This window comes from Coenobita brevimanus, chromosome 110 (assembly GCF_032717465.1).
Source record: "Coenobita brevimanus isolate Jiangsu-jjx chromosome 110, ASM3271746v2, whole genome shotgun sequence".
NCBI classification, from domain to species: domain Eukaryota; kingdom Metazoa; phylum Arthropoda; class Malacostraca; order Decapoda; family Coenobitidae; genus Coenobita; species Coenobita brevimanus.
The window spans coordinates 37717346-37729362 of record NC_137063.1 but is presented as its reverse complement, the minus strand read 5'-3'; the positions used below and the strand labels follow the sequence as shown (position 1 = coordinate 37729362).

The following is a 12017-nucleotide window of genomic DNA, read 5'->3' as shown; positions in this document are numbered from 1 at the left end:
ACTTACCTACCCGCCTTCCTACCTACCTACTTACCTACCTACCTACTTACCTACCTACCTACCTACCTACCCTTGTCCATCTTTTCATGTCTATGTCTGTCTGCCGGATTGTCTATCAGTCTGTCCATCTGTTTATCCGTCCATCTATCTGTGTGTCTATCAGTCTGTATGTTATCTATCTATCCATTTATCAGTCTATCAGTATCTATCCACCGTCTATCCAACACCACAATTCCAGCACCATTTAGCGTCCTTTGGTTTGGCATTAGTAATTTCCGCTCAATTATCAGCTAAGTGCAACAATTAGTGCCCGGAGGTGCTGCTCTACCTGGGGAGCGCACGGCTGGGGAGTTGGGGAGTACACTGGTTGGGGAGACGGTAGGTTGGGCAGCGGTGGTGGGGCGAATGGGGGGTTGGGAAGAGTGGGGTTGGAGAGTGTAGATTGAGGAGCGCGGTTTGGGGAGTGGGTGGGGGGTTGGGGAGTGCGGGGTTGGGAAGAGTGGGGTTGGATAATGGAGATTGGGGACTGTAGGGGTTGGGGAGACTGGAGGTTGGGGAGCGGTCCTGGGGGGAGTTGGGGGTTGGGAAGATTGGGGTTGGAGAGTGGAGGTTGGGGCAGGTTACGACTGATATGAAAATGATCGTCAAATATTAGGTTCTTGCTCAGACCTTCGTTCTCTCATTTGAATAGTAAACTCAAAGAACTCCTGGCATTGTTGGCCGAAGGGAATGCAAAAGGCTTCTGTTCATGCTGCTTTTTCGGGTCAGCTAATGTGTTTTCCCCTTTACCCAGATGGCCTGTTTATAATTCCGTTCTTGCAGGAAACGTAGCCAATAAAGCCCTGGGCCCACGAGAAGCATTTGTTGACACTGCGTTAATTATCCTCTTCGTTCCCTGCAGCTTAGACCCGAACCCTTATTTGCATAGTAGACTTCGCTGTAGTTTCTTCCGTTATCATTTTACACATCGATGTTCCTGTATATTTTTCGTATCGGCTTGGTATCGACGTAAGAGGATTCAGAGAAGGAGAACGGACGTGGACCAGCATTAACTTACATCCTTTGGAGCCCGATACTAAAGGGTGACATTACAACTGGCTCGGGTGCCTCCTACGACTGTGACGACGCTAACAATGGCACATATGATCCGGGAGCAGGTAGAACACGTGTGAGCAAGACCTGGCTCAGTCTGCTTTCTAATCCTTGAGTGGCCAACATGGAGATATTTTATGCAAGCTGAGTAACCTGAAGTTTGTTACACTGTATCAAACTCCCTCATATTCGGGGCGACCCAGGGACCGTCAGACTTTTAGGTTGCAGTTGTACTAGATGCTCTTTCACATTTTAGTCTCAGGCGTATCTCAGTGTCGGTCCATATCAGAACACCGTTTGATCTTCAGTAATTCCTTATTATGTTGCTTCTACGACCCTCTAAAAAGCTTGTTTCCCTTTTCCCTGTTCTGCTACACGGTTGGCAACCCGGATTGAAGTCGATGGTAACGTATCGTATTCTAGGGGAAGAGTGGGACTTTGAAGTGATTCCATGTCGGCCTGAATGATCCCTCTTGCAGAACAGTAGGCCATTTAAGCATTCTTCTTTCAGTTGTAAATATTGTGTGAACTAAAATATAATACTCCTGTTTCTTAAGTATGTGTAGAGCCTTTGAAACCCCATGAATACTGTGGCACATGTTTTAATATATATCCGCTACATCCAGACGATTTTATTGAGCTTAAGAGAATTTTATGAGTTACCTACAACATACTTAACCTCCTCCATACGAGATATATTTTCCTAGGTGAGAAAAATCGTCCTTAAATATAAAAAATAAGGCTTAAAAATGCGCCACAAGAATAAAGAGGTTAAGATAGTTTATATATCAACCTGTCTGGCTGATTATATGAGAAAATTGTTTGGGGAGTCTGGGAAATGTGGGAATGAGTGGCTGGGGAGCGAGGTGATTCTCTCTCTCTCTCTCTCTCTCTCTCTCTCTCTCTCAACAGCTACACAATTTAGTTCCATTAAACGCTAGAAAATCATTTTGTATTTTTTTTTATGGCCCTTTTCGGTAACTTTGCGTAATGAAACTTTTAGGAGCGTAGTTTGGCGGGATATGCTAGAAGTTTGCTAATTTGACATCAGTTTAGCAAGAAAAGGTTGAGTTTAGCGGGGAAAAAAAAAAAAAAAAAAAGGTTTGCCAGGGACATGAAAAAAATGTTGTCATTCTCTCTCTCTCTCTCTCTCTCTCTCTCATGAAAAAAATGTTGTCATTCTCTCTCTCTCTCTCTCTCTCTCTCTCTCTCTCTCTCTCTCTCTCTCTCTCTCTCTCTCTCTAAATAAAAAAATTTTGTGATTATCTCTCTCTCTCTCTCTCTCTCTCTCTCTCTCTCATGAAAAAAATGTCATTCTCTCTCTCTCTCTCTCTCTCTCTCTCATGAAAAAAATGTTGTCATTCTCTCTCTCTCTCTCTCTCTCTCTCTCTCTCTCATGAAAAAAATGTTGTCATTCTCTCTCTCTCTCTCTCTCTCTCTCATTAAAAAAATTTTGTCATTCTCTCTCTCTCTCTCTCTCTCTCTCTCTCTCTCTCTCTCTCTCTCTCATGAAAAAAATGTTGTCATTCTCTCTCTCTCTCTCTCTCTCTCTCTCTCTCTCTCATGAAAAAAATGTTGTCATTCTCTCTCTCTCTCTCTCTCTCTCTCTCTCTCATGAAAAAAATGTTGTCATTCTCTCTCTCTCTCTCTCTCATGAAAAAAATGTTGTCATTCTCTCTCTCTCTCTCTCTCTCATGAAAAAAATGTTGTCATTCTCTCTCTCTCTCTCTCTCTCATGAAAAAAATGTTGTCATTCTCTCTCTCTCTCTCTCTCTCTCTCTCATGAAAAAAATGTTGTCATTCTCTCTCTCTCTCTCTCTCTCTCTCTCTCTCTCATGAAAAAAATGTTGTCATTCTCTCTCTCTCTCTCTCTCTCTCTCTCTCTCATGAAAAAAATGTTGTCATTCTCTCTCTCTCTCTCTCTCTCTCTCTCTCTCTCTCTCTCTCTCTCTCTCCCTCTCTCTCCCTCTCCCTCCCCTCACTATCCTTTTCATATTTCTTTCATTAGTTCTCTTCCCTCCCTCCTTTGATCCTAGCTTTTCCTCTCTCTTCTTCCTTCATCAGTATTCTCTTCCTTCCTGCCTCCTGCTTTACTTTTCTCTCTCCTTACCCTCTTTGCCTTTCCTTCTATCCCTCCCGCTTTCTCCAGTTTCCTTCCTTCCTTCGCTGGTTCTCCTGTCCTTCGCTTCTCCTTCCTCTTTTTTTTTTTTTAATCAGCATCCCTCCTTTTCCTCTTTTTTTTTTTTTTTAATATAAAATCTCCCCTCTTTCTTTTCAGTATTATTTTCCCTTTCGTTTTTCTTCTGTATATTTCCCTCTCGTCCTCCGTTAAATCATTCAGCTTCCCTCTCTATCCTTCACTATCCCTCCATCCTTCAAAAATTGACACTCTTATCTGCTTTCATTCCTCGTCCCTTCAACACATTTTTTTTGTCTCCTTTCTTCGTCAGTATTTTCCTCTCTACCTCTTTCCCTTTCCAGCAGTTCTGTTTCCTGCTGTCGATCCTCGTCCTGTCTCCCTCCAGCTTTTAGTAGCTCCTTTCCTCCTCCTCCCCTCCAGCAGTGTTTACCCTCGCTTTTTATCTCCGTCTCTCTCCCCCATTAGCAAGGCTTCTCACTCCTTCAGCAGTTTTCCTCCCTACCTCCCTCCCCTCCCCCTCCATCAACACAATTCCCCCATTCCCTCATCAGCTTATCTTCCTCGCTCTCTTCAGTGATTTTCTCCCCACCCCTCCCCTCTCTCCCTCACTCCCTCCATCGTTAGCCTTCTTTCCCCTCCTCCTCCTCCTCCTCCTCCTCCTCTTTCCCTTCCTTCATCCAACACCAATTTCATTCCCCCTCTCCTCCTTCCTTCAGCAGTTTCTCTCTATCCTCGTGCACCAGTTTTCTCCCTCTCAACATCGCTCCCTTCATCACCCTTTCACCAATATCTCTCCGTCTCTCCTTTAGTAGTTTCTCTCCCTCCCTCATTCAGTACTTTCTCCCTTTCACTTTGATCTTCACATTTTCTTTCCTTCCCTTCCTCCTCCAGCAGTTTCCCTCGCTTCCCCTAGCAGTATCTCTCGCACCACCACTCCCTCTCACCCCCACCAATTTCTCCCCCTCTCACCACTACTTCGTCCACCCCTCCTTCACCAACCCCCTCCGTCTTCCCCCACAGCACGGGCGGCGGCATCAACGTAGCGGGTCTGGCGGGCATAATCGTCTTCTACTTGGCTATCCTGGGCGTGGGTCTGTATGCGGCCTGGCGACGACGAGGCTCCCAGGGCACCGAGGAGGTCATGCTCGCTGGCAGGGACATAGGCGTGTTTGTGGGCATCCTGACTATGACTGGTGAGTAGAGGGAGATGAGTGGGGTTTGTGTGTGTGTGTGTGTGTGTGTGTGTGTGTGTGTGTGTGTGTGTGTGTGTGTGTGTGTGTGTGAGAGAGAGAGAGAGAGGAGTGTGTAGGTTTGGTTCCTCCACCCAGTTAACAGGGGGCACCATACTAGACTCCACATCATCCCGTTATTTTTGGGACCACCCAGCGTTGCGAATGGTTTCCAGGATTACCATAGAAGAAATAGGCAGTACTACATCAAGTGAGTGGATGATGGTCGCCACCACAGTTTTGTTGTACAGTGCTTGATGTGATTTAGAAACTTTTGATCAACTTTATAAGTGTTTTGGTTTGTTAAAGGCCATCTGTCATCAATATTTTTATTGTAAAGTCAAATTCTCCTTCCTTTTTTCCCTCAGGTTTTCCGTCGCTTCCTCCCACCCTCCTGAATTTTTATCCCCTTCCCTCTTTCATTAGTTTCTCTCCCTCCCTTTTTCTCTCCTTTTTCCCGTCAGTAGTCGTATCCTCCCTCCATTCGTTAGTTTTCCCTCCCTCTCACCCTCATAACTTCCCTCGACAGTTTTCCTTCCCCTCCGTCCTTCCGTCCCTTTTCCCCTCCTCCTTTCCTTCCTCCCTGTCCTCCTTTTCTCTATTCCTTCTCCCTTCCCTTCCTCCCTCCCTCCTCCGGCATTCTTTCCTCCCTCCCTCCATGGTTTATAGTTAGGTATTCATTGGTTTCATTCATACCAATCTAGCTCGCTTCCTTCACTCTTCATTCACCCATATCCATATCATCGATTTTTTTTTTCACACTCTCCCTTCATTCTTCGATCATTCACATCGTTATTCATCCTTCCTTCATCATCCTACTTTAGGTTATATCTTCACTTATCCTTTATTCACAGTCTTCATCCTTCCTTCATTCACATCTCGATACATCCTTCCTTCATCACATCGCCCATTATCCTTCCTTCTGTACATCTCCACTGAGAGAGGGATCTTCCTGAGGGTGAATAAAACCGTCTGTCAGTAGGAAGAATGAAGCATAAGACTTAGTGGTTTGGAATGGGTTGGTGGAATTTGACCCTCTCAGTACAAAAGATTTCCCTACAGCTGAATAAAATCGTCTGGCAGTAGGAAGAACATGCGTATGTAAAGAATGTTATCGTATTGAAAGGGTTAACATAAATCTAAATAAAGTCAATGTAACCTGTTTTTCATCCTCGACTGTGAAACCAAATATATATATTTTTTTTATTGGTGTTGTTAATATTTCTAATGTGATGCCTGATTACGGGCACAGCAGTAGCATGGAACCTCATTTTAAAATTACTAGCAGCCTTTTGCGTCAATGTGAAAGACAGCAGAAAAGCAATATATTTCTCTACTTCAGCTGTCACGTTAAAAGAAAAATTATAACTCAAATTCCGAGCAATGTAATAGTTCAGGCCCAGATAAAATAAAATAGTCCCCCCTCCTACCCACCTTCCCTGTTTACCATAATTGAAAACGGGGTCCAGTAGGAGTCAAATTTGCCTTGTCAAATTGGATGGAATGGGAAAGGTTAAAAAAATCAGAGACAGGTTATTTGGAGGGCCAGAATGAACGCACGTGTGGCCCCTTTTCCTTCCCAGGCCACTTTGTGATATTGGTCGTTCTGTTTTTATGATTTTTTTTAGTATTTAGTTTAGGTACCCCGTTTTCGTTACTAGAACACACACACACACACACACACACACACACACACACACACACACACACACACACACACACACACACACACACACACACACACACTCTCTCTCTCTCTCTCTCTCTCTCTCTCTCTCATACTATTTTTCTGCTTTCTACGCTTCTTTCCTCCCTCCGTGAAGGGTGGTGGTGCATTAGTGCTGAGTCATTCAAGGGGGAAGAAAAATGCAGGCTAAAGGAGGGGAAAAGGAGGGAGGAGAGGAGAAGGAAGTGCTTGAGGAAGGAGAAGGAGAAGAGGGAGGAGTGGGGAGTGAAGGAGTATGGATATGGGAAAGGGGGGAGGGGGAGGGGAGAAGTGGGGAGTGAAAGAGTGGGGAGAAGGGGAGAAGAGGAGGGAATAGGGAGAGGGGAAAATAAGGGAGGGGATGAAGGAAGGCAAAGGAAGAGAAGGAAGGGATGGAAAATCGGAAATAAAGGAGAGAGAGAGAGAGAGAGAGAGAGAGAGAGAGAGAGAGAGAGAGAAGAGAGTCGGGCATGAAGTGAAGTGAAGAGGAAAGATAGGAAGACTCAGAGGAGGGAGGGGAAAGGAAAGCCAGAAGGGGAGGGAAGATGGGAAAGGAGAGGAAGAAAAGAAAGAAGAGACGAAAATCAAAGAATCCGGAAGAAATAAGTGGAGAGACGAAGGGAGGGAGGAAGAAGTAGAGAGAGAGAGAGAGAGAAAGAGTAAAGAGAGTGAAGGGGTGGTGGTCAGCAGGAATCGGTAATGGCAAACTGTGAAAATCTTTTAGAGACCATGGCCGTATCGTGGAAGAGAGAGAGAGAGAGAGAGAGAGAGAGAGAAAATAAAGTTTATGGAGGAAATTGTAAGGAAAGAAATAAAGACGAGGAGTTGAAGGAGGAAGAAAAAGAGAGAGAGGAAGGTAGAAAAAGGAAGTAGGGCAAGGAAAAGCAAAAATGAGAGATAGATAGATAGAGAGAGAGAGAATCTTCAACGCCCAGTTTCACAGCGTCTTGCCCCCTCCCAAACCATCACAATTATCTCCCCCACTCTTTTCATCCACCACACCCTTTTTCTTCCCCTCCATATTCAACCGCTTAGGTATATTATGTGACCTTATCTTTCCCAGCGCCAGTCCGCCCTGCATGCAGTGTTCATCTTCACAGGGTGTACTCGTCCCGGCCTTAGTATCCATCCTCCACCAGTTTATCCCACTCATTTCACTCCTTCCTGCTCACTCCACCCATATTTTGCTTCCCCACCTTTGACTTGCTCTTTTCCGGCGTATCTGTAGCACCTTTCTTCACAGGGTGTACTGTCCTTCCCCCGGCGTTCCCCACCACCTTCCCAGCCCATCCCAGCCACTTCCTAACAGTACAGTCAAATACCAAAGTTCATTCACCTCCCCATCCTCTTTATCTCACTGCTGGATACATAGTCCCTGAAGTGAGACGTAGTAGACTATTCTTTATCACCCATAGACGGATGATAATTTGCACCTCAGTCCACTATAGTCACTTTCAAGCATCTGTGAGTCTAGGGATGAAAGAGAGGCAGGAGAGGCGAGCGGACTTTTGCATCAGACTGTACCTCCACTCCACATATTGCTTTTCTGAATAAGTGATTGTTTCGAGTACACAGGAATATTAAAGAGATTATACCACTAGCTGTCCTTCGCTTTATTTGTGCAAACTGTGTCGGTGTTAAGGTGATGAAAATAGCAGTAGAAAATTAATGGTGTAAAATGCTAAATAATTCGCTATGGAGGAGATGCCAGGGATCCCGTTAAGACCACGAGGATACGGTCCAGATCTGTTTCGTACAGTTGGTGGAAAGTTCTGAGAATTGGGAGATGAAATGTTTGAAGACTTTGAAAGAATTTTGTTTTTAGTTGGAGAGAGAGAGAGAGAGAGAGAGAGAGAGAGAGTTTAACTGCGCATTCTATCCTGTCAGCAATATCTCACTATGCGAAAAACTTCAACCTGATTAAATTACCATCATCATCATCATCATCATCACCACCACCATCATCCCAACCCAATTTTCCACAACTAAATCAGGTAGTTAGGACAAGTGAGTTAGTTTATAAGTGAATAAACTTGTAAATAAATCTGATCCCGGGTTTCATCTCTCACGGCTTTCAGGGTGGAAATATTGCGAGGGAGGTACGGAACTATATTAGGTTTATTTATTTATCTTTTTATTAATTTACTTTTTTGAGGAGACGGGTGAGAGAGAGAGAGAGAGAGAGAGAGAGAGAGAGAGAGAGAGAGAGAAGGAGGAAGGAGGAGTAAGAAGGAAGGTGTATAAATATGAAGAGGTGAGAATGTAAAGGATAAGAAGATTAGCTGGGAGGTAGTGGGAGGGAGAGGGAAAGGAGAAGTAGGTGAAGAGGAAGGAATATGAGGGCGTGGTGGGAAGGGGTGAGGGGTGAGGAGACAAGAGAGATGGGTAAGAGGAGTGAGGGGAAATGGTAAGAAATAAGTGATAAGGATATAGAAAGGAACATATAAGAAGAGAAGATAACTGCAGCAGGCCGGTTGGCCCATGCTAGGCAGCTCCTAGAAGAGTAACTGAACTACTAGAATGAGATAAGGATAGCAAAGAAGAAGGCTCTCCCCCGCCCTCCAAACCCTCCAGCCGAAGCCGGCAGGAAAAAGTCAGAAAGAACACCACGCCGTATAGAAAAACTGGCGTGGACGTTTTACAGGAAAGTGTGAAAGGAGAATAGAGACTATCATAGTGTAACCTGAAAAGAAAAAATTTTTGAATTAGTATTGGTTATAAGATTTTCCTTATTCTATATCCACCCCTTATTTGTCATATGCTTATCTAGCCTATGCTTGAAACTCTCAATGGAAGAGGCAGCAACTACTTTACTAGGTAGCTTATTCCATTCGTCTACTACTCTATTACCAAACCAATTTCTACCGATTTCCTTACTGAAACGGAATTTTTCTAGTTTGAAACCATTATTTCTAGTTCTATCCTGAATGCTCACTTTAAGTACCTTGCTAATATCTCCCTTATTTATACCATTCCTCCACTTAAACACCTCAATTAAGTCTCCCCTTACTCTACGCCTCTCTAGCGAATGCAGACTTAGTCTTTTCAGTCTGTCTTCATATGACAGGTTCCGGACGTCATGTATCATTTTAGTCATTCTTCTCTGTACATTTTCTAACGAATTAATATCCATTCTATAGTAAGGACACCAGAATTGTACTGCGTAGTCTAAATGTGGCCTTACTAATGCTAGATAAAGTTTTAGTATTACTTTAGATGATCTATTGCTCACGCTTCTCGAAATAAATCCTAGGACCCTATTTGCTTTATTTCTCGCATTAATGCACTGTTGCCTTGGTTTAAGGTCGTTACTAATCATAACTCCTAGATCTCTCTCGCATTCCGATTTGCTAATTTCTTTGTTATCTAAGCTGTATTTATTATCTCCAATGGTCTTGCCTACGTTAAGTACTTTACATTTTTCAACGTTAAATTCCATTTGCCAAGTTTTAGACCATTTGGACAGTGTATCGAGGTCTTTCTGTAAGTTATGGCAATCGTCAGTCGAGTTAATGATACGCCCTATTTTTGTATCGTCGGCAAATTTGCTGATGCTGCTATTGACTTCTAAGTCTAGATCATTTATATATATGATAAATAATAAGGGACCGAGTGGTTAGGGTTTGGGGGACAGGGAAGAGTGGTGATGAGAAGCAAGGGTTGAGATGTCGATAGACGTACCTGAAGGGTTTAATTAGATGGAGTGAGATATTGTAGGTGTATAGGAGATTTGATGATGATGATGATGATGATGATACCTGTTCCTTTACCGCACCTCCACCTGGGCTAATAATGCGACCCGGATTGACAAACAAGTTCATGATTAATTTCCTTAAGTTTGATTCTCTCTCACACGAAGGACAGCAGGTGAGCAGAATGTTCCGTTGTCCGTCGGTCTTAATGTAAATGGAATTCTTAGGTCGCGAGAACCCTATCGTAAGCTATTTATTCTGCAGGAAGGACAACTAAAGGAAAGTACAGCCTGGGGTTACACCATACGACGTGGATTTGACCGTAATCTATGTTTTTTTACTAGGAAGGATAAGAATAGGAAGAGCACAAGATCTTCTCATGCCTTCTTTTACAAACCTAAAGTTACAGTCATAATTAACCCAGCGAATCGATCTTAATTGGTGAATCTTACCCCAACCCGATCGAGTGCGTGTGCGTGTGCGTGTGCGGGGTTGGCGTCCACAGGGGTTGAAATCCCGGTAAAAATAGGGTAGCAATCAGCCTTACTGCCCGTTGGTAATTACCGGAGGTGGAGCGGTGAGGGCAAAAAGACACCTGTGTAATGAAGGCTGTCTCTGAGGGAGGGAGTTACTGGGAGAGTGTGGGTGGGAGTGTGGGAGTTTCTGGGGGTGTGGGTGGGAGTGTCTGAGAGTGTGGGTGGGAGTGTGGGATATTCTGGGAGGGAGGGTGTGAGTGGGGATGTGGGAGTTTGTGGGGCTGTGGGTGGGAGTGTGGGAGTTTGTGGGGGTGTGGGTGGGAGTATGGGAGTTTTGGGGGGTGTGGGTGGGAGTGTGGGAGTGTCTGGGGATGTGGGTGGGAGTCTAGAAATTTCTGGGGATGTGGGTGGGAGTGTGGGAGTTTCTGGGGGTGTGGGTGGGAGTCTAGAAATTTGTGGGGATGTGGGTGGCAGTGTGGGAGTTTCTGGGGGTGTGGGTGCGAGTCTAGAAATTTATGGGGATGTGGGTGGGAGTGTGGGAGTTTCTGGGGGTGTGAATGTGAGTGTGGGAGTGTCTGAGTGTGTGTGTGGGAGTGTGGGAGTATTTAAAGGAGTGTGGGAATTACTGTGCGTTTAGCGGAAGATGCAAAAACTCGCCTCGCTTGTAATGAAAGCTGTCCCTCAGGGTATAGGAGTCTCTGGGGTGTGTGGGAGTCTCTGGGATGTGTGGGAGTCTCTGGGGTGTGTGGGAGTCTCTGGGGTGTGTGGGATCTCTAGGCTGTGGGGAAGTCTCTGGGGTGTGTGGGAGTCTCTGGAAGTTGTGGGAGTCTTTTGATATGAGTCTAGGGTGTGTAAGGGTCTGTGGGAAAATGAGTCTAGGGGGTGTGGGAGACTCTGGGAATGTGAGTCTAGGGTACGTAGGAATCTCTGGGTATGTGCGTCTGAGGGATGTGGGAGTCTGTGGGTATGTGAGAGTCTGTGGGATGTGAGTCTAGGAGATGTGGGAGTCTCAGGGGATTCGAGTCTCGAGGATGTGGGTGTCTATGGGGTTGTGATTTTAGAGGATAAGGGAGTCTGGGGATATGGGAGTCGGGGGAGTCTGGGGATATGAGTCTAGGAGATGTGGGAGTCTGGGGATGTGGGAATCTGTGGGGGATGAGGGCGTCTCGTGGGGAGCGTAGGGATCCAGAAAAATGTGTAATGGGAGTTTTGTGGGTCTTTAGGGAGGCGACGCATCAGAGAGAGAGAGAGAGAGTGAGAGTGTGTGAGTGTGTGTGTGTGTGTGTGTAATTCACTGGGTCGGTCAGGATCACTTGATGGTCGTGATTGTCAGCTTTTACCCTCCCGGAAGGGAGCTGAGAGCTCATATAGTCCGATCTAAGGGCAAGGCTGTGACCTTCACACACGCACACACCCGTCTCCTTGCTCAAGGGGGACAGTGACCACCCACTACGTCAGTGAAACTTTTCGCAACTTGAGCGAGACGCGAACTCCCGTCCACCAGTTGGCAAGCGGGAACGTTACCACTGCACCAGCGAGCGGTGTGTGTGTGTGTGTGTGTGTGTGTGTGTGTGTGTGTGTGTGTGTGTGTGTGAGAGGGCAGGGATCAAATTGCCCAAGAAATCTTAAACTTCGATCATCCAATTTCGTACCCAATTCAGTCCGTGGATGGGAAGGTGGAAG

General features: G+C 45.3%; 1 protein-coding gene across 1 annotated transcript in view; it reads left to right on the top strand.

Annotated features, from left to right (window-relative positions):
• LOC145417462 (high-affinity choline transporter 1-like) overlaps nucleotides 1-12017 on the top strand; it is a 159940-nt gene that overhangs the window by 16189 nt on the left and 131734 nt on the right. The window contains exon 2 of the mRNA XM_080286158.1: nucleotides 4253-4425. Within this exon, the coding sequence (XP_080142284.1) occupies nucleotides 4253-4425 (173 nt within the window). The remainder of the gene's footprint in view (nucleotides 1-4252; nucleotides 4426-12017) is intronic.